The sequence below is a fragment of the Kryptolebias marmoratus genome, linkage group LG3 (assembly GCF_001649575.2).
Source record: "Kryptolebias marmoratus isolate JLee-2015 linkage group LG3, ASM164957v2, whole genome shotgun sequence".
In the NCBI taxonomy this organism is placed as follows: domain Eukaryota; kingdom Metazoa; phylum Chordata; class Actinopteri; order Cyprinodontiformes; family Rivulidae; genus Kryptolebias; species Kryptolebias marmoratus.
In genome coordinates this window covers 13,146,344-13,166,399 of record NC_051432.1, presented here as the reverse complement: position 1 = coordinate 13,166,399, position 20,056 = coordinate 13,146,344, and the positions used below count along the sequence as shown (strand labels likewise).

Below are 20,056 nucleotides of genomic sequence, written 5' to 3'. Positions count from 1 at the left end.
TACAACCAACTCCAAAATGTCCTGGTTAACAAATAAAATCTTTCTAGATGTACTTTAAAAAAAAAAAAAAGACACATTGTGTTTTATTTACACTTTATTTGGCAAAACAGATAAAAAAAAAAAGGATTGTAAATCAAAGTGATTGAGAACATAATAATAATAATAATAATAATAAATGCACGGGCTTCCCGTGAACACTAGACGCACTCCGAACCGAAGTTTGTTTCAAGTTACAACATGTATTATTATGATTTCATAAGCTGGTTAATCTGAAGCTCAACAGATGAGGAAATAGGACTACATGTGCCGCGCTTGTACCGATGATAAAAAGATGAAAACATAAAAACTGGTGAATAATTGTGGGGTTTTTTTCTTGTGGAAAAGTGAAACACTGACTTCTGTGTAACGCCAGGTGGTGCGTTCCTCAAATACTGTGATCTGATTGACTTCAAACCTGCTGGCGTGTTTTTTTTAAATTTCCGTCTTTCCGATTGGACAGATTAAAAAAGGCCGCTGTGTCGGCTGTGTTTGAACGTCTTTCGTGAAGTCTTATATTTTTGCACGTACTGTTTGTAGCTACTTGGATGGCTGCAGGACATTTTCCCGGGCGGGCCGCGTCCTCACACGTGAGCGCCCCCGTTAGCGCTCGCGTCCGGGCCGTCGGCGGACAGGGAGGAGGCGGGGCGGGGCCGCGGCCCGACGGGAGTGGCCGTCTGAGGGTGGCTGACCTGCGAGACGGCGTCGTCCGACTCCCAGCGCTCCAGTTCCTCCCTCACCAGTCGCTCCATCTGCTCCTTGTGGGCGTCTGTGTCCCGACCCAGACGCTCGTCCTGACAAAACAGAAAAAAAAAATGTTTTTTTTTTTTTTTTTTACGTCAACCAGAGCTTTAAAAACAAGCACATGTGACGCAGGAGCTCTTCATTTTTGTTTTTGACTGAACGTTGCTGTAGCAGTGGGGGCGCTCAGGTGATTCAGGTGATCACCGCAGGTGATGGAGACGTTTCCTAACCAACCTCTTTGTTTTTTGTGCAGTGCCTGAACACCGGCCACACCAGCGGGTCCAGGACCCCACGCTGCACCTCTCCCAGCTCCACAATACCAGCCAACTCGATTCAAAATGGCTGCCCTGGCTGACTGACCTTTAAAAACACAAACGATGGCTCTAACTCTGCCAATGAAGGACGGATCACTGGACGTACGCCTGTAACCGCTCACTTCCGGACCCAACCTAACTCGAGCTGAAGTTGAATTCACTGATCAGAGGCGTTTCTGTTTGAGCTTGTGTGTGTGTGTGTGTGTGTGTGTGTGTGCTAATCTTTCTCTCCAGAGGAGGTGAAGTTCAGGAAACATGATGTTTTTATGACAGGTAACTTTAACTGACTTTTTGGCCACTCGATGGTAGCAAAGATGGCCCAAACTGCGCTGCCTGTGGTTCTAGCGATCCCGGGTGCTGAGCAGCGCCGTACGAGACTCGCTGACTCGTCTCTGTGTTTACATGCAGCAGTGCGCCGGGGCCCAGAGGCAGGCGCGACTCGTCCCGTAAGTCTACGGTCATCAGTTCGCAGCTCGAAAGTCAAACGTCCCCGCCCGCTGCGTCTCACCTCCACGACTCTGTCCAGCAGCCTGCCCAGCACGTCTCTCCTCTTCAGCTTGGCTCGCTCCATCCCCTCCAGCTTCACGATCACGGCGTCTATCTTGGACACGATGCTGCCGATGGAGTGCTCCATTCTGTCCACTCGCCTCACCAGCCTGCCGAGCGGGAAACAGATGGGGGGGGGGCACTGTCAGGTCACGAGGGAAGCACAGTACGCCGGCGCTTAAAGGCTCCAAGTACACTTTTCTTACTTTCGAGTTAAAATGGAGAAAAAGCGAGGACATGGCACCATTTTCTCGATTCCTACTGAAATCTGAAGTTGAATTTTTATTTAACCAACTTTGACTGAATGCAGCCCAGAGTTAAAAAGGCGCATGAATCAAATCTAAACTAAGTTAAGTAGGTATCCAAAAACCTGTCTGCATTTAACCCAGGTTGGCTCTGAACTCCCAGGTTGGGGTCAAACTTATGTTTGAGGCTTCTGAGGGCTTTCTGCAGACACCTGAACGACAAAACTGAAGCCCCCTGACAATAAACACTAAATTATGCCAAACAATTGCCATTTCCTATTTATAAATTTGGAGTCAGCTGCGAGTTGAAGGTCTGTGGTCGGCTCACAGCTCGCACGCCGTCAGCCAACCTGTGTCTTCGTCACAAACGTCTGAAAGCTTCGTACACTTGAAACTCCTCGTATGACACGCCCCCCGAGCTGCTGCCACGGCGCCGAGAACTGTGACCGGAGTCCTCGTCATCGTCCTCCTCCGAGTCGTCCTGGGTGCGAGGGAAGCTCCGCCCGCTGCTGGGTCGAGTCAGCGAGTTGCGCTCCAGCTCCAAGTCCTCCTGGCGGATGAGCAGAGACACACTGAGCGTCTGAAACGGCCGCCACGGCCCTCGCAAGCTCTGGCTACTTAGGCGGGCCGTCACTCACTCTCTCCTTCTCCAGGTCGTCCCTCATCTGCTGGTGTTCGTGCTCCGTCAGCTCGGGGTCGCCGTCCTGGTCGTACTTGGCGAAGATGGCCTGGATCTCCGCCTCCGTGTGGCCCTTCCTGAGCGAGGACAGAAGCAGAGCCCGCCGATGAGCAGCGGGGAAAACGCCAAAGTTCAGCAAAGCAAACACCAACGCCGCGTCGGTGTCACAACTAGTTATCCCCCCCCGAAGCACCCTTTCAGGTCCTGGCGGAGCTCGTCGAGGTTGGCTTTGCCCCCCGCTTGCCGCAGACTGTCGGAGATGTCATCTACGGCCGTCTTCTTCAGCCTTAACTTCATCAGAGCTTTGTTACAACCCTGTGGGGGGCAAAAAAATGACACAAATAATCTAATTTACATTCAGACTGACACACATTCAGTGTTATTCTGCACAAACCTGGACAGAAACACTTTCTGTTTGAGAACAGTTTACTCCCATCGTTTCCACTCAGGAAACCAACCATGCATCAAACAGTGCACAAACTACACATCAGATCTTTTTGTTGTTCTTACAAAGCAGGTTTATAAACTGTGATCCCCTGCAAGAAGACCTAAAATTTGCTGCAACCGACGCAGTTAAATAATAACTCTTCTCTTGTCTAAATCCCGTGAGAAAGAAATTGCCCAAAGAGCCTGAAAGAGACATTTTGTGGCATGAAGGAAATCCTAAATTGTTCTTTTTTTTAGAATACAAATGTTCAAAAGATGTAACTAAATCTGGCAAAAACGTGGAGCAGCTCTTTCAGCTGCACATTTGAAACACTTGATCCTACCAGTCAGCCAGAGTTGAGTTAAAGGTCCTGAGTAAACGTTACAGTGACATCTAGTGGCACACGGTGGAAACTGCAACCTCCCTGTCTCATCCATTTAGGCTTACTGCTTGTTTTCACGATCCTACGCTGACAAAAACGTCTCTCTAAATGTGTGCAGGTGCACTTTGGCCCGATACCTTCTTGATGAGGTCGGTCATCTCCATCTCAGACCTCTGCTGCGACATGTCCGCCTTTACCTCGGAGTAGGTGTCGTTGATGATGGCCAGGAACATGTTCTGCAAAAGAGCAGCGTCACGTTTAGCATCGAGAACGCAAAAAAAACATGAATCAAAAAAAAAAAACACTGCAGCGCATGAGTCTGTCACGTACCATGAGAATAAAGAAAATGAAGAAGACGAAGGTGGTGAAATAAATAGGCCCGAGCACCGGGTTTGCCTCCTCGATCTCTGAGAAGTTAAAGTCCCCGAGAATGATTCGGAACTGAGTAAATCTACACAAACGAGAAAACATTTGGTCGGTTTTTTTTTTCAAATCCCAAGTTGCTGAATTCGTGGGGCAGACGGATTGTTCTTACACGCTGGCCTGGAAAGTGCTGAAATCGTTGACCTGCGTCCCAAACACCAGGTAGGCAAGCTGAGCGTACGCCAGGAAGATGATGAAGAACATGATGGCGAACCCCATGAGGTCCTTGGCGCAGCGGGACATGGTGCTGGTCAGCTGACTCATGGTTTTGTTGATGTTGATGAACTTGAACAGCTGAAGCGGAAGCGAGAAACGGACTGCGTGACTCGGCGGCGCGACGGGCGAGAGACGTTTCGGGGGCGACGGGAAAGTGCGTGGAGAGGAGTCGTACCTTAACCCAGGAAAAGAAGACGATGACCGCGGCCATGTTGTTAAACTGGACCTGCAGGTCGGCCAAAGGCTCGAAGCTGGGGTGAGCGGTGTAGTTTTCCAACAAGCCGCTGAGCAGGTTTCTGGCCAGGGCTGTCCTGGTTATGTTCATGATAATGGCAACGACACTCAACTGTGAAAAAAACCCAAAAGACAGTACAACCTAAGTCACTGAAACACCCTGCAGAAACTGTAAACCCCGCCAAAAAAAGGCAACCCTGGGATACACACTGCAACGAGGAGAACATCCAGGCAGTTCCACGTGCTTTTGAAGTAATGCAGCCGGTGGATGTGGATTTCCAGCACCTCCTCGACCACGTAGTAGAGGACAAACAGGCAGAACGCCACTTCGCACACGCCCACAAAGTAGTCCCAGCTGGAGACGTATCGAATCAGACGCACCGTCTGAAACTGCCAGGAGGACACCGCCCCGCCGGTCGCGGGGAACTCCACCAGCAACCTGACAGACCAACACGGCCCTCGTTACTTCATGTGTCGGAGCACGGGCAGCTACAGGACGGTTAACGGCGGGCGAACGGATGTGATGACTGCTCTCACCTGGCCACGCAAAAAAGGTTTATGTTTCCGTTGTAGACAGAGAAGTCGAGGAAGACCGCCCTCGTGCCCCTGTCCAGCCACAGGTGGTCTTTGAGGAACCGCAGCTGAGCGGCTGACTCCTCTTTCGTCCGAGACAAGTCCTGGTAGTATCCCCCACCGCCGTACTTTGACACCTGACCCCAGAAACTGCTGCCATTCATCTCGCTCTCCCTGGTGTACACCCACCTGTCAGACAGAAAGGTTTAGGCGCACCCAAGTGTTAAAAAGAGCTCAAAAAGTCTGAGTTTTGTGCCGATTTCTTCCATTATTTTTTTTTGTTCATTTTTGACTTACGCCGTCCCATTCTTCGGGCCGAAGGAGGCGGTGTCCTCGTTGCTGGGAGTATAAACGTCGTAGCAGTCCTGGACTTCATCCCGCAGGTCCCCGTGGACGGAGCAGGACTCATTGCGGACTCTGACCTGCCGGAGCCTCGGCACGCCGAGGAGGAGATTCTCGTAGTAGATGAGACTCTGGTTCTCCGGCAGGCTCTTGTTGTTGTACCAAACCTCCCAGTACATGTCACTGAGGAAGGGCCCCTGTGTGAACTAAGAAGGTGCCGAAAAGTGACGACATCAGAAATGCATTGAGGGTCAATCATTGTTAGACCTGTAGTCTATTATTGCACAGGAAAATATGAAGTTAAAACAAAATAAAGTTTCCTAAACCTGTGACAGGTAAGAAACACACCAAAAAGTGCCCGAGCCGATACTCTGACCCGCGGTTTGCTGCCGATCACACTTTTGAAGCTCTTGGCAAAGAAGCCATTCAAGCAACTGTGAGCTGCTTCCAGAATGCTTTCAGACTGCCGGGACCAAACGTGGACACGACTGAAACCAAAACTGCGTTTCAGCCTCGTCCGATCATCCAAACGCTGACAGCAGGAATGACATTGAAAACCCAGAGTCTGTCCCAGAATACAAACACTTGGGTAGCATCTTAAAATCCAATACAGCACTGAACAAGAAGGGAGCATCTTTTGGAAGCTTAAGGACTGGATATTCAGTGACTGAAATATCTTTAAAATAACCAAGCTCCTGGTGTACAACACTATAGTCGTTACAGTTCTCCCCTACTCTTCACAGACATTGACTGCCTTACAGACGCCACATCAGGGCCCTGGGGAGATTTCCCCAAAGCTGTAAGCTGGAGATCCTCAGTGTCTGATGGGAAGACTACCGAACCAACGTCGGTATTCTAGAAAAGCTGGCAGAACCGGGGTTGAAACAAACCCCGTCCTGCAACAGACAGGCCGTTTGTTTGCACACGCCAGGATCCGGCCCTCCACATCCGAGTCCGTATTCAGAACCGAGTGAGGTCAGACGACGCAAGCGAGCTCACCCGAGTGTCTGCAGCGTGCAGGGCAGGACTCTCAGTGCGTGTTGAAATACTTTTAGCTGAGAGAGTACTGATGTTGTATTTTTTTTACCTTCCAAAAATCCTCCACAGTGGAGAGGCTCCTGAAAGTAGTGGGGTCCCCAGGAGACAGCGGTGTGTCGAGGAACAGCTGGGACATGACTTTGGTGTAATAGTACATGTTGGCGTTCACCATCCCGTAGGTCACTGCAGAAAAAAAAAAACAACCATTACTGGAAGTATTCAAAAATAAAAGAATGATAATGATGCAAGAACCAGCAGAAATAGGAGCTCGTGACTTCTTTCTGCACAAATGTGTTGTTTAAATCCACTGTGAGCACAAAGGCTAAACCCTAATTCAGTTTAAATTGAGGTTTTTTTTCTTTAAACGTATTCTGCATACATTTCTCTCTGGCTTTCACATTAGGAGGAAAACTTCTAAACCGTCGAGCTCTGCCTGGTGTAACGTGCCCTAATTCTGTCCGCCAGGAAATTATTTCCTGATCCACCCTAAACCACAGCAGGCATTTTTACTGCTTTAAAGAAATTAGGGAAAAAACCCCAGCAAAAACACAGAAACTTTATTATTAGTTATCTGATCCACACACAGGTTATACTCCATCTCAAGACGCGGCTCTAAAAGTTAAAATCTGTAGCTGCCGAACCCTTTGAGCTTACAGCCTGACGGTGGAAAACAGTTTCCAGCTCCAAGGATGGAGCCACATTTTAAAAAAAAAAAGCTTCATGACTCTTTTTCGACCATCTGTACGTTTAGTTCAGTGCACAAAAAACGAGCTTTATGTTCATAAAAGCATCCACTAGCTAAGGGCTTTGTTTACACCACGTGTCGAAACGGTGAGCTGAGGGGGTTTGTTTATCTGCTGCTAATGACGGGGTCAATTTTTTTTTTTTCCCCCTCAATGACTGTACTTCACTAACTAAACTGAAAACAAATAAAGACAAAAAGTGCTCAACAGAAGCTTTGTTTCTGCAGAATACCACGCTCCTTTAAACTTTTGTTCTGGTCACAATTCATTTACTCAGGGTAAAAAACTCTGCTTCGTTTGGGGAGGTGCATGAACGCGAAATCCAACTCTGATGTTGACCAAAAAAAAGTGAACCCTGGTCTGCCTAAAGACCTAGGTCGAAGTGAACTCTGGTGCGGTTCTGATGCATATGTGAACGCAAGTGGACCGGAAAACGCTCCAAAAGCAGGGAGCGAACTACAGCACAGGGCCTTCTGGGTAAATACGACCAAAACAAACGCCTGTTTCTACCACTAGTTGGAAAAATCGCTCGTGGTCAGACGTGGCGTGAAGAGGAGGTAAAGGCCCTCATATTAATATGGTCAGACGTAAATGTATGTAAATGTAAATCCTAAAACCGCTGCAGTTTGACGCCACTCCATTTTTGTTTCCTTTTCCAGCAGAAGGAAGTTGCATTCAGTGTCTTCTTCAGAGGTTTTGTGTCGTTTCCTTCAGTAGTTCTTGGTGCAGCGCCACCACAGGCGAGAGGGGGAACAGATCGCTCAAAGGGTTTGTCTCGATTGACTCGGTGCAGTGTGAATGAGAACCACAGCAGCTGAAAATGAAACAAATATTGACATCCTGGTCCCCCAATCAAACCGAGTCCACCGGACTATCAGGCGTGAACGCAGCCTAAATTGCTGCTTCACACCTGGACAGCTCAAACTAGCGCTCCGGTCCGACCGAAGCACTAAAAGGTCACTCACACGATATGCAGGCGATCCACTGATATAAGTTATCTCTACGTTCACAAAGCGATGATACGTTTTCATGTATCCTGCTACGGTCGAGTCTGTCCGTCAGTTCTGAGGCGACGCCAAAAAAAAAAAGGGTTGGACAGGAGCGCCCCGCGGGGAAGAAACCAAGTCCGGACGTGGCGGGATTCGCACGTGTTCACTTACAAACGCAAACGGTGATGAGGAAGGCGATATACGTCAGCATCTCCCTCAGAACGTTCCTGAGGTACCGCTCCCGGCTGCTGTCGCTGTCCTCCATCAAATCTGTGCCCCACAGAACTGTAAAAAACAGACAAGAAGACATAAATATGTGCAGAATATATAGTCTAATTACATTCAGTTCAGTAATACACACACAGTGTGAGCTGATTTAATTGGATTATAAGGCTCAACAACACTTGAGTCATAAATAAAACACGTAGTATTTGTTATAATGTGGCCAATTTAAAAAAAAAATGCTATAATTTACTAGACTTTTCACATTTCTCGACACACTGAGTGGTTCTCATTTAATCTATCTTCCCTTTGATAAGGATAATAATGATAATAACAACAATAATGTTTGTCTTTTATGTTATTAATCAGGTTGCCTGCTTAATAAAGCTCTCTGTGCACAGCCTTTTAAAGACGTTAAATAAATAAACCTTTGTCTTTAATATCAGTAACAGTAGTGTTAGATAATGTCCCTCTTGTTTTATTCTGGCTGTGACTTTACTCTAAATGTAACAATCTGAGGTGGGACAGTAATCTGCGGCTTACTTCTGATTTTCTGGAGTATGTGCTTCATGCAGCTGGGGTGCTCATGGCCGTCTTGGTGCTGGGCCGTGAGAGTCGGGGTCGGGGTGGGGTAGGGCCCTCCACGGGGTATCCGGGCGCCGCTGCCTCCCCCGCGGTCGTAGCCGCCCCCCAGGCCGCTGCTGCAGCTGCTGCAGCTGCTGCTGGAGGCCGTGGACACCGAGCGCCTCCCGGGACTCGCCGGAGGCCAGTCCGCCTCCATGATTTGCTCCTCTTCAGGCTCGAAGCCCGGGTTGTCCCGGCTCCACGCCTGTCGGGACGGCGGGGACGGGGCGCCCGCGGCCCCTCCGAGCCCCAGCTCCCGCTGCTGGATGTGCTCCATCTCGATGCCCTCACTCGAGTCGAGCTGGCGGGGCGACCTGGCCGCCTGAGTCTGCGGCAGCTGCTGGGGTCTGACTCGAGATGAACTCATGGTCCAGCTGGTTTAGTTTCTTTGCAAGTTAAGTTAGTTAAACCCCTGAAACAACTAGTTATAGATGTTTGCAGCGGGTGGATGGGTGGAAGTCATGCTACAGTTGGTTCGGTAAGCGACCCGTTAACAAACTTTCTCCCGTCGGACTTTTTTCCGTCTCAGCCAACAACAAAAAAAACGACGTATTTCACCAGAAATAGCGCCTCGTAAACGCTTCTTTGTTAGATATTTACATTAAATATCACCAGCACATACCCAAAAACATACCGAGTTTAATTAAGTGAATAAAAAACGAAGATATTCTTCTCGTCCCGAAACAGCCATCTTGTTCGTCTTTAACTGTTTCTCCCCCCCCCCCAAAAAAAAAAAAAATCTCATCCTCCTCCGTTCGGGACTCAGGTTACACCAGAAGTCATGGCGTCGCATTAGAGAATGGAAAAATAAGAAATAAAAAAAATGAAAGAAAGAAACATTTATCTGTACTAATGTGTCTCTTTCAGACATTTTAATGAATCGACAAGCCGACTACATGATGAGTTTGCTGGCCAAGAAAAAAAGCCTACCGTTAAAACTTTCATCCGTCTTTAAGTAAAAAGTTCATTCGAATCTGATAGAACTCGTAATAACCTATTAAAACGTCAAATAACATTTATATTTGCTTAAATTGTATCATTTTAAACGTAATTATTATAAAGTATTATCCTGGATGCTTTGATCTGTGGTTGCTATGACAACAAGGCGCTTGGCAACAAGGAAGTTGGCAATAGGCCAATCTGGCTCTCTGGTCGTTTGTTTTATAGACACATTAAACTGAGGTTATTTTAAAACATTAAATTATTATTTGTTAAATTTAAAAAGTAAGGTTTTTGTTAAATTATGAACCAACTGAACACAATGACGCAGTATGAGTGCAGGTCAACGTAGCACAAGTGTTTAAGTGGTAGGTAGGCGTTTTATCGTGGTAGTTTGGGCTTTGTTGTTGCTTTTTTGGGGGGAATTATGCTTCGCTGCGTTTGTCTCATTCTGTATTCATGTTTTCATTTGCTTCCTGCACACCTGTCCTGCGCTATACATTACCTCACTCTGCATATATTTCGATATTTTTTTATTTTATTAAAGTCAGATTAGGGGCTAAGGTTAAGATATCTTCACTGTTTGTTGCACTGGTTTATGTTTGTTTGTGTATTTGTTTATTATCCTTCCTATGGTGCTCAAGGTGCGTTTGCTGACAAGTGGGAATCTGGATTTTCTAAACTTCAATGGGCAAGAAAATAAAATTAAAAGCACACCAAATCAGAGAGTGTATATTTTTGTTGGGACATGACTCTTTAAAAAACCTACTGGTATAATAGTGTGAATCAAATTATTTCTGAAGAACAGTGAAAAATTTTATGTACAATGCAATATACGCCCACCATATATATATATATATATATATATATATATATATGGTGGGCGTGGTTATCTGTTCTACGTCACAAGCCATATCGCCTAGTGTAAGCCGTTGATTGGTTGAATCGGGTTAACGGGGGTTCCCTGCTCCAGATGCAGGGGTAAAATAATAAATCGAACGTATCACTTTAAAATCTTCAATCTCTGGTACAGCAGAGATCACACACTGGTGTTAGTGGCGTGTAGGGGGAAAGAAATAACACCTTACCTGAAATACTTTGTATTTCAGAACCGTTTACAGTCGGTTACTCGTACCTATTTAATACATTTAATTCTGTCTGTATAGATAGGTCCTTCATAAGGTAAGTTAGACATCCTCATTAGCTCAAATCAGACCCGGCAAGCTAATCTTAGCTGCATTGTCTAGTCTACGCTAAATTTACTTAATTACTAACCACTATCGTTCAGAGTTGTTAAATATTTAGGTTGCTAATATCTTAAAAATGCACGTCAATCATGTACACGGACAATTTAGCTTTCGAGCAGGTTTGTCAAACTGGCTTCCTTTGTTGTCTTAGCGCTAGCATAGCACTGAACTTGTTTCATTGATCGTGGTTGGAAAGTCAGTGTCAAGTTGGGGATAAGGTGGATATGCTTAAAGTTTGGTGAAGCGCTGTTGAGCCTGTAGTTTGCGACTTTGCGAGTTACCTGAAAAGCGGCTTTTGGGGGAGTTTTAATTGCCTTATGATGGCTACCAAAGGGTTTAACGTCATGTCGACTTGGTGGATTTCACCGCATCTAATTAGCGCGTAAAGCTCAGGAATATGTGAGTGCACAGCAAAGATACTCTGTTTGATAAAACCAGAATGGTTGCTGTGATTTAAAGCTCTCCCCGAGTGAAAGGAGAGGGGAAAAAAACTACCCTACCGATGGAGGAAATACGACGACGCCACAAGTTAGCCAACGCTAGCTAGCGTTAGCTTGCTAAGCAGCGGTGTCGCAGAACTGAGCAGCCGTTGGTGTATGAGCTAATGCTAACGCTAGCCGCTTCGCGTGACAGCAAAGCGGCCGGCGTGTTGGCCATTCACGTCTCTGCGTCCGTGGTGAAGCTAACGGAGCGTTAGCCCCCCTCCGTCGGCGTGGGTACACCGTGTTCCCGGCGCTTCTGGAACTTCGGCGCGCACACACACCCGTGGAAAAAACGTGAGCCCGGGCACGTCACGTCTCCCGCGAACATGCGACAAGCGTGAGGTCGGCGGCGCAGACGTGCGAGGGCCCTGAACAAGTGGGCCGCTCGTGCGTGCGAAAGGAATTGCGCAGATGTGCGCGACTTTTCGGGGGCTTTTTAAGGGCAGCCTGCATTTGTCGTAAGGCTCGCTTAATTCACCCCCCGTGGACGTGAACGTCTGCGTCTGACGCTTCCCCCTTTTTCTATATCACGTCCAGCCAGTTTGCCTCTTTGTTTCGTTGCGTGAATCTGATGGCGCAGTTCAGTGTTGGCTACTAGCCATCGTGGAAATGATGTTTCAGACCGAACAGACTGTCACCAAGCAGTGGTTTTCTGCAGACTTATTGTAGCTTCTTTCAGTCAGGGTGATGGTGTCATCCAATTGTGTTTATTCAACTTTTAATGATATAAAGACAAAAAATAACGACTGAACAAATGTTGTCAAGTGAGTAGGACACCACCCAAGTTTCTGTTTGTGTAATTGTGCTTTTCTACATCTTCAGGGTCTGAGTTTGTGAGTGAACCCAAATGTTGTGTAGCTGTATTGTTAGCAGTGCAGTATGAAAAATTATTGGGACTATTACAGGATGGGGTCCCACAGCCTGTTCAGGGGTTTTGTTGCCTTCTTATTGAGCCCCAAGATGATGTTTTGCAACACTCAGACCACTAACAGGACGGAGAAAGTGAAACCGTCCTGTAAAAAGGACTTTCAAACGTGAGATTCTCTATGTGCTGCACAAGTACTTCCTCAGTCTCGCACCTGAGACACGGAGAACATTAAAACAAAGAAAAAAAGGGCTTAAACTGGTCTTAAAACGCTTTGTAACGTGGTCTGACTCATAGCTGAATATTCAAAATAGTTTTCGCCTGAGATCACAAACGTATTTAGGAACACGGAGCACCTGCTTCCTTTAAAATGTCCATTTTACTGTTTCCTTAGCTTCAGTTTGCCGTCAGCGGACCTACGTATGTACGTACACACGCGGTTCTTCTTAAACTGCGGTGGTTCTTCTGTTTCAGCACTTAATATTGTTTACCAAAGAAATGGTGATGGAGAAGCCAAGTCCCCTGCTTGTAGGGCGGGAGTTCGTGAGGCAGTATTACACACTCTTAAACAAGGCACCGGATTATCTCCACAGGTAAGAATACGACACGCAATGTGAGGCGGAAAACCTTAATTCTGTGGGTGCTGATGCATTTTACTCTTGGATTTTAGGTTCTACGGGAGGAACTCTTCTTACGTTCATGGAGGACTTGACCCGAGTGGGAAGCTGGCGGAAGCGGTTTACGGACAAGCGGTATGTGCTGATACATACAACTTTGTTTCAAAAGGACTGAACATAAATGCCTCATAGCAGAATGTATACTAAATAAACAAGAATGTGCAATACAAAATGCATCTATTTACGAAACTGCTGGATGCAAAATTAAACAATATTCTCAGATATTTCAAAGTGAATTCAAGCTAATATCTACCAGCAGATTGGTGAAATCTGAACGATTATATATTCACTGAATTTGAAATTCAGCTTTGAAACATATAAATAAATGTTTGAACAAGGTTTGCGAGTGTCTTGTCAGCACTGGAAATGGATAAAGGGACTGTCTTTAAGCCATAGAAATGCCTCGTCTAAATGTTTTTGTGTGTCGTCCCCCCCCCCTCTTTATCTCAGGAAATCCACAAGAAGGTCATGTCTCTGCAGTTCAGCGAATGCCACACAAAGATCAGGCACGTCGACGCTCACGCCACGCTGAGCGACGGCGTCGTGGTACAGGTCCTCGGAGAGCTGTCGAACAACGGCCAGCCCATGAGGAAGTTCATGCAGACGTTCGTGCTCGCTCCCGAGGTGAGAACGGTCACCGTTCGGGGATGTTCGCTGCACGTTAGCCTGAATGCGAGCACACTAGTTTTCTGTGATTTATTGCTAAAAATCTACATTTGGCTAGCAAGGGCGCAGCAACTTACTTGCATTTATTTTGTCGTTAGGGTTCGGTGGCGAACAAGTTCTACGTCCACAACGACATCTTCTGCTACGAGGACGAGGTCTTCGGAGACTCTGAGGCTGAACTCGATGAAGGTACACATTCTTTCGCGCCGATTAAAGAAGCTCTGTACTGACGACTCTAAGCTGACATTTGCCTGTTTCTAACATTCGGAGGGTTTGTTTATTTCCTTTCTTTGAATCCAGAGTCGGAGGAGGAAGTTGAGGAGGAGGCAGAGGAAAGGCAGCCATCCCCTGAACCGCTGCAGGAGAGCCCCAACAGCACCACCTACTATGAACCTCACCCTGTCGCGTGAGCAAAATTGATCTCGCTCCTGAATAATTAAAGCTTTGTTTGGGAACTCCACTTTACCGCCACGGAACCAAGCAGCAGCAATAAAGTGTTTTCCTCTGGAAGTGCCCGTTAGGTCCAAAGCTCTCTGTATATTTAAACAATACACACGTGATTCCCCTCCAGTCTGAGCAACAAGGTATCAAAGATAAAGGTCGTACTAGAACCAGGTTTAAGTTTAAACTGCAGCCTAAATAAACGGTTATTGCAATAAACGCAATGGCATTTATAGGCATTTATCTACTGTATTTTCCACACTATAGAGCGCACTTGAATATAAGGCCAACTGTCAATAAATGGTCCATTTTCAAACTTGTCATATATAAGGCACACCAGACTATAAGGCCCATCTTTGTGCACCTCCCGATTTTTGTCAATTCAAGAGGACCACACACACACCATTCAAAATGGATGATTTCGGTGCTCTAGCGGAGCTGGTTTGCCTGTATCAGCATTTCTATGATCCCTCTATGAGAGAGCACAAAGATACTCAAATGATTCAAAACTCATGGAAGAATACTGCACTGACGTAAGTGTCAAGTATAAGCGTCTCCAACACTAGCTCAGGTCCCCGCAACTATAACTGAGCCTTAATGCTGCGAGCGGTGCAGCTTTGTAGTTCATCAAAGTTGTACTAAACAGCTGGAAAATGTACAGATAATTTCTGCTCGCCTGTCGGCAGCATTACTGAAGAAGCTGAAAGACTTATAAAACTTAGCACACAAAGAGCTGCCGTTTATTGCGTTGGTTCAGGAATTAAAAGGTTGAGCAATAAATGCTAAATAGTGTCTGAATTTATGTATTAATGGTTATCGGGGTGGCGTCTCAATTAATCTCAGATTTGGTTTTAGTCTGGAGTTTGTTTGAACACAGCTTTAAAAAGTTGCCAAATTTAAAACTCGACTTGTACATCTAAGTGATTCTGTATTTATTTATTTTTTTATTTGGGTCATGCAGCAATGGGGTAGAGGAGCCCATGGAGGAGCCGACTCCAGAACCGGAACCAGAGCCCGAACAGGAGCCAAAAGCAGAGGAGCTCAAGCCTGAGGGGGATGAGAAGGTGATGGAGGAGATGGAGGAGAAGGCACCTTCACCAGCACCTGTAGAGTCTCCACCAAACCCCCAGGAGCCGCCCAAGGTAGACCGGGCGATTGGTTTCTTTAGCGGTGACGGTTTAAAAAACAAAACTGCGTACACGGTGTGATGCCAACCTGTAGGACAGGAAGAAAGCGTTCCTTTTGACCTTTTTATTCTACTTGTACAAAATATTTCTTGTGGAGTAATTTCAATCTAAAACCTCTTGGCTGAAAGTTTGAAGCTGCTGAATCACAGTAGTCGAGCAGAGCTGGTGTCGTCCCTAACGATGCACTGTTTCCCACAGCCTTTCTCCTGGGCTCTAGTGACCAGTAAAAACCTGCCTCCTTCCGGCTCAGTCACCTCCTCCGGAATCTCGCCACACGTTGTTAAAGCCCCAAGCTCACAGGTAACGCTCGTGTAGTGCAATAAAACAAGAGGGGTTTGTTACTTGTATGAAAAGGACCACAATGGAGGATTGTACCCCTGTGTTTTCTACATCAAGTCTGAATGGGTTGTATGTTTTTAATGTTTCGTTAGAGCTGGAAAAAAAAAACGATATTAGAAGGTTTAAGGTTTGGAACAGGATGTGACGATGGTCATGGTGGCACACGGCAGCAGTGTGCCAGCTTGGAAAAAAACCCTCAGGTTTCAACATTAAAAAAATGAAGCTTAAGTTGCGTCACAGAAAAAAATAATATTGATCTTTTGAAGTTTATTCAGCTCATCTAATGTACAGCAGGACACAAATATGATGACATTTAGTTCGGTGCTGTCAGGGATTCAGTGCCTGGATTTAAAATTAGTGTTTTAAATGAATCCAAACCTAATTTACTCCTGAAATATGAAGGGGCAGAGGGCATGCTTTTGTATGAAGGCTCCAGGAATCTGTCACAAGTAGGCCTGTCACGATAACAAATTTTTGCTGGATGATTAATTGTCTCAGAAATTTTTGCAATAAACGATAATATCGTTTGGAGGCTGTTTTAAACTTATGGAACGATAATAACATAATAGTGCAAGTACATCCTCTCAGAGATTAATAAACTTTACTTTCAAAAGGACACTGAACACTGGAACTGGGACACAAAACAAGCGAAAACAAAACAAAAAGTCTGTAAACTAAACTGCCCTCCAAAAGGTAATAACCATTATTTTTATATAGAGAAGACGGACAAAACTGCCAACAAATGCGGCTCCCAAAGGTTCAGGCCTCGGTCATTTGGTTTGAATCCGAAGTGCTCCCACACCGCTGCTGTTACTTCCTGCTTGAAACTAATTCCATTTGTGTGTGTGTGTGTGTGTGTTCCCCCCCCCCCCCCAATATCAAACAGCATTTCTTTAGCTTGAGGTACAAGTCGAGCTGCCTTGGCTGCTACCTGACGCGATAGGCCACGCCCCCTTGACGCTAAGAGAAAGGGAGGGGTCAGTGAAGATCCCCGAAGCCTTTTGTCATCCGCGGTCTTCCGTAGAAACGGAGAGAGACATGAGGAAACGATAACGCCGATAAATGAAACTTATCGACCTCCTTTTAATTTATCGTGCGATTAATTGATTTATCGTTTATCGCTACAGGCCTAGTCACAAGAAATATTTAATTGACTATAATAAATGATTGACTTCTCAGCTGCGTTACAAGCAGAACTTCCATTTTGAGACTAAAATATGCTAACATAAGCGTCTTACCTGCATGAAGTGAGCATGTCCTAACGTCTTCCTGCGATGTCCCTCCCACAGCCCAGAGTTGAGTCCAAGCCGGAGACGCAGACGGCGCCTCTTCGTCCCAGAGATCAGCGCACCCGCGACAGACCGACTTTCACTCAGCGAGGCCCCAGACCTGGTAAAGCTAATCCTCTCCAGTTTAAAGGTTTATTCCTTTTTTTTCTTTTGTTTTTCTTCTTTTCTCACTATCTGCACGTCTCTGTCACGACAAGATGGTGTCGGATCTTCTGAGTCACAAACAGGGAAACCGCACTTAAGCTTTGTCAACAAAGGTAAATGAATCTGGCGCGTGAGGCGAACCGTTCGGCTGCAGGCGGGGAACGGAGGAGAAGGTTCTGATTGGATGTGTGGCTGTCTTGTGGCCTGCAGGCGGCAGAGGAGATCCAGAGTCCGGGGACGTGGACACCAGGAGGATCATACGGTACCCCGACAGCAACCAGCTGTTTGTCGGCAACCTCCCGCACGACATCGACGAGAACGAGCTCAAGGAGTTCTTCATGAGTAGGTTCTTCTCTCCCAGAACGCAGCAATCAATCACCTTCGGTTTCCGGGAACAATCCAGGCTTTAATGTTTCTGGTTGTTCTGTTTTTTTCATTGCAGCATACGGAAATGTTGTCGAACTGCGAATCAACACCAAGGGGGTCGGTGGAAAGTTGCCCAACTTTGGATTTGTGGTGTTTGACGACCCTGAGCCGGTGCAAAGAATCCTGGGGGCCAAGGTAGAAGGGGCATGTATCAACATTTCATTACCCACTTTGCTTTGGTGGTGGTTTGGTGATACATTTCTTCTTTTTAATTTGTCACTTCCTTCTTCTTCCTCATCATTATCATAGAGTGTGTGAGTTTCTGTAACCTTCACCCCAGTTCTCGTCAGAAGTTGTAGAACAGGCGGGGAACCGTCGGCTCCCAGGTTCTCCATAGTGACTGTCTCCCCCCCCCCTCGTCTTCTTGCTGCAGCCCATCATGTTCCGGGGCGAGGTACGTCTCAACGTGGAGGAGAAGAAGACGAGAGCGGTGCGCGAGCGGGAGACGCGCGGCGGAGACGAGCGCCGGGACATGCGGCGCAACGACCGGGGCCCCGGAGGGTCGCGGGGCGTCGCCGGGAGCGGGATGATGCGGGAGCGGGACGGGAGGGGGCCGCCGCCCCGAGGCGGCATGGCCCCGAAACCGGGCATGGGCTCCGGGAGAGGCTCCGGCGCCCAGGGAGAGGGCCGCTTCATGACCCAGCGCCGCTGAGAAGAGCACCACCCGCAGCGTGGAAATCGTATCGTGTTCTTCATCCTGAACCGTTCTCATTAATGAAAAGAAATCGTCATGTATAAAGTATATATTTGGTGTTTCTTTTTTTTTTTTTAATGTTTTTTAATTTCTTCTCCTCCTTGCTTTGGAATGTGACAGCCTGTCAACAGTTTGTTTGTAAAATAGACAAAATAAGCAGACAAAAAAACAAACCATGTTGCTTATTAGTTGTGAGCAGAGCATCCTTCTTTTTTTTTTTTTTTTTTTTTTTGGGGGGCTATCTCAAGAATTCAATCTTGAATTTGTCAATTTGTGAATAACGGCAAACCACCCAGGACTAGTCTGCCACATTAAGAGGGACTGAAAAGACTTTAAACTTCAACCAAACAGCCCATCGTTTCTGAGAAGAGATTCCACACCTTGACTTATCCGGGGCGGCGGTTCATAGGAGTCCCTGATTGCACCGTTTATATCGTCGTTTTCTGCCAGTTCCTGTCGGACCAGAGCGAGGCGCAGAGGAAGAGCTTGGCTATTACTTCCTTTTCTCTCTCCTTTTTTTTTTCCCCCCCTCCTACTGCTCCAGAATTGCGTAATGCACTCCCCGACGTGCACTAACGGGCACTCGTGCGTCACGTCGCTCCCGTGTCGACGCGCCGCAGCGTCCCAGGACAAGGCGTGTGTCTTCACAGCCTGGCTGCTGTGACCAATGGACTCCTCCACGTGTTTGGACCCAAAACTACGTTTCAGCCACTGCTGGATGGACAAGCTGACAAGCAAATCCACTTTTTTTTTTTTTAAATCTGTTTGTAAATCAGAAGTTCGGTTTCTGGACTTTCACCAAACAAGACGACTCTGGGGGTACGTGGTGATGGCGGGCAGGAGGGGGACGGGGACAGAAGATGGACAATAGAAAGCGATGGCAGCTCACTGTTTTTTTTTTTTGTTTGTTTTTTTTTCTTCTGATTCCAGGTTTAATTTAACTTTAATTTTAGCCAGGATGAGCGAAACTTTTTCCTTCCCTTCCTGTCTTGACTGCGGAGTAACCGAATAAATGTACAGCAAAAAGATAAAAAAAGAAAGACAAAAAAAATCATAGTATGTTTTTGCCTTTTCTGTGTATAATTTCATTTCTCTCAGTTTGACACACACGCACACACATATACAAAAAAAGCATGATGGTGCCTTCTACTTCACCCCTTTTTTATTTTTTTTGACTCTTACCGAAGTTGGCCACAGATGCTTGTTCTGCCGAGGGTAGAGTGAAATCACAGATTTGTTTCTCGGCTCCATCATCCTGTGTGCTGAGCTTTGTCCGCCCCCCTCCTGTCAGTCTTGACTTTTGTAGAAACTGTAGGTACCTCCTGTTCAGGGAAAAGGTTAATTGATGAAGTTTCTCTCCCTTTTTCAAACAACAGATGGTACATTAAAGGTGGTTTTTGGCTGTACTAAGACTGTCGAGCCTCTCTTTGTCTGATGGAGGTTTTATTTCTCATCCTTTCTGGACTTCATTGCGGCGCCCGGAGGGCGCCCGAGTTTGTGTGCATTTTATTTTTTATTATTATTATTCTTACAACTTTGTGACGACCCGTGTGACTCGGCCGACCCTCGCTCGAGTGAACAATTGTGCGCACTTTTTCTATTGTCGATGCATTTGTATTTTCATATGCTGATTATTCACTGTGCTCATTTTTTAACTATTTAATGGCTGCTGGCTCCTCACCCGTCTCCTTGGATCTTTTTTTATTTTTGGGGTTTTGACTCTCGGCAGGGAGGGAAGACTTTGGTTTGAAAGCTCTGTCTGTTCCGGTTCTTTGACCTTGCACTGAAACAGGGGAAGCAAAATGACGATGTAGCATTCTTCTTGATGAAACATACCAAGGTCTTCCTTGTCTGGTGGTATTGCACTATTTCTTCCCCCCCCC

The 20,056-nt window shown here is 46.5% G+C and overlaps 2 protein-coding genes across 4 annotated transcripts; one reads left to right on the top strand and one right to left on the bottom strand.

The window, feature by feature from the left end:
- Positions 1-76: 76 nt before the first annotated feature.
- On the bottom strand, positions 77-9,502 carry pkd2 (polycystic kidney disease 2). Of its 2 annotated transcripts, none has more exons than XM_017409390.3 (15): positions 8,697-9,502; positions 8,103-8,216; positions 6,249-6,382; positions 5,117-5,367; positions 4,784-5,008; positions 4,457-4,685; positions 4,188-4,358; positions 3,909-4,090; positions 3,704-3,824; positions 3,511-3,609; positions 2,758-2,879; positions 2,524-2,641; positions 2,272-2,435; positions 1,603-1,750; positions 77-830 (listed from the first exon to the last, which is right to left on the bottom strand). In XM_017409390.3, exons 1-15 carry the CDS (start codon positions 9,142-9,144, stop codon positions 621-623), a joined length of 2,736 nt encoding a protein of 911 aa, XP_017264879.1. In that variant the 5' UTR covers positions 9,145-9,502; the 3' UTR covers positions 77-620. The 2 variants fall into 2 exon arrangements, with proteins under 2 accessions (XP_017264879.1, XP_017264887.1); XM_017409398.3 differs by having other exon boundaries at positions 2,272-2,432.
- A 1,223-nt stretch (positions 9,503-10,725) lies between these two features.
- On the top strand, positions 10,726-19,579 carry g3bp2 (GTPase activating protein (SH3 domain) binding protein 2). Of its 2 annotated transcripts, none has more exons than XM_017408447.3 (13): positions 10,726-10,898; positions 12,785-12,903; positions 12,981-13,062; positions 13,438-13,611; positions 13,752-13,842; positions 13,954-14,059; positions 15,056-15,236; positions 15,480-15,581; positions 16,910-17,012; positions 17,107-17,166; positions 17,264-17,395; positions 17,496-17,614; positions 17,853-19,579. In XM_017408447.3, the coding sequence occupies exons 2-13, from the start codon at positions 12,809-12,811 to the stop codon at positions 18,129-18,131; spliced, it is 1,524 nt and encodes a 507-aa protein (XP_017263936.1). In that variant the 5' UTR covers positions 10,726-10,898; positions 12,785-12,808; the 3' UTR covers positions 18,132-19,579. The 2 variants fall into 2 exon arrangements, with proteins under 2 accessions (XP_017263936.1, XP_017263927.1); XM_017408438.3 differs by having other exon boundaries at positions 17,496-17,623.
- Positions 19,580-20,056: the final 477 nt, after the last annotated feature.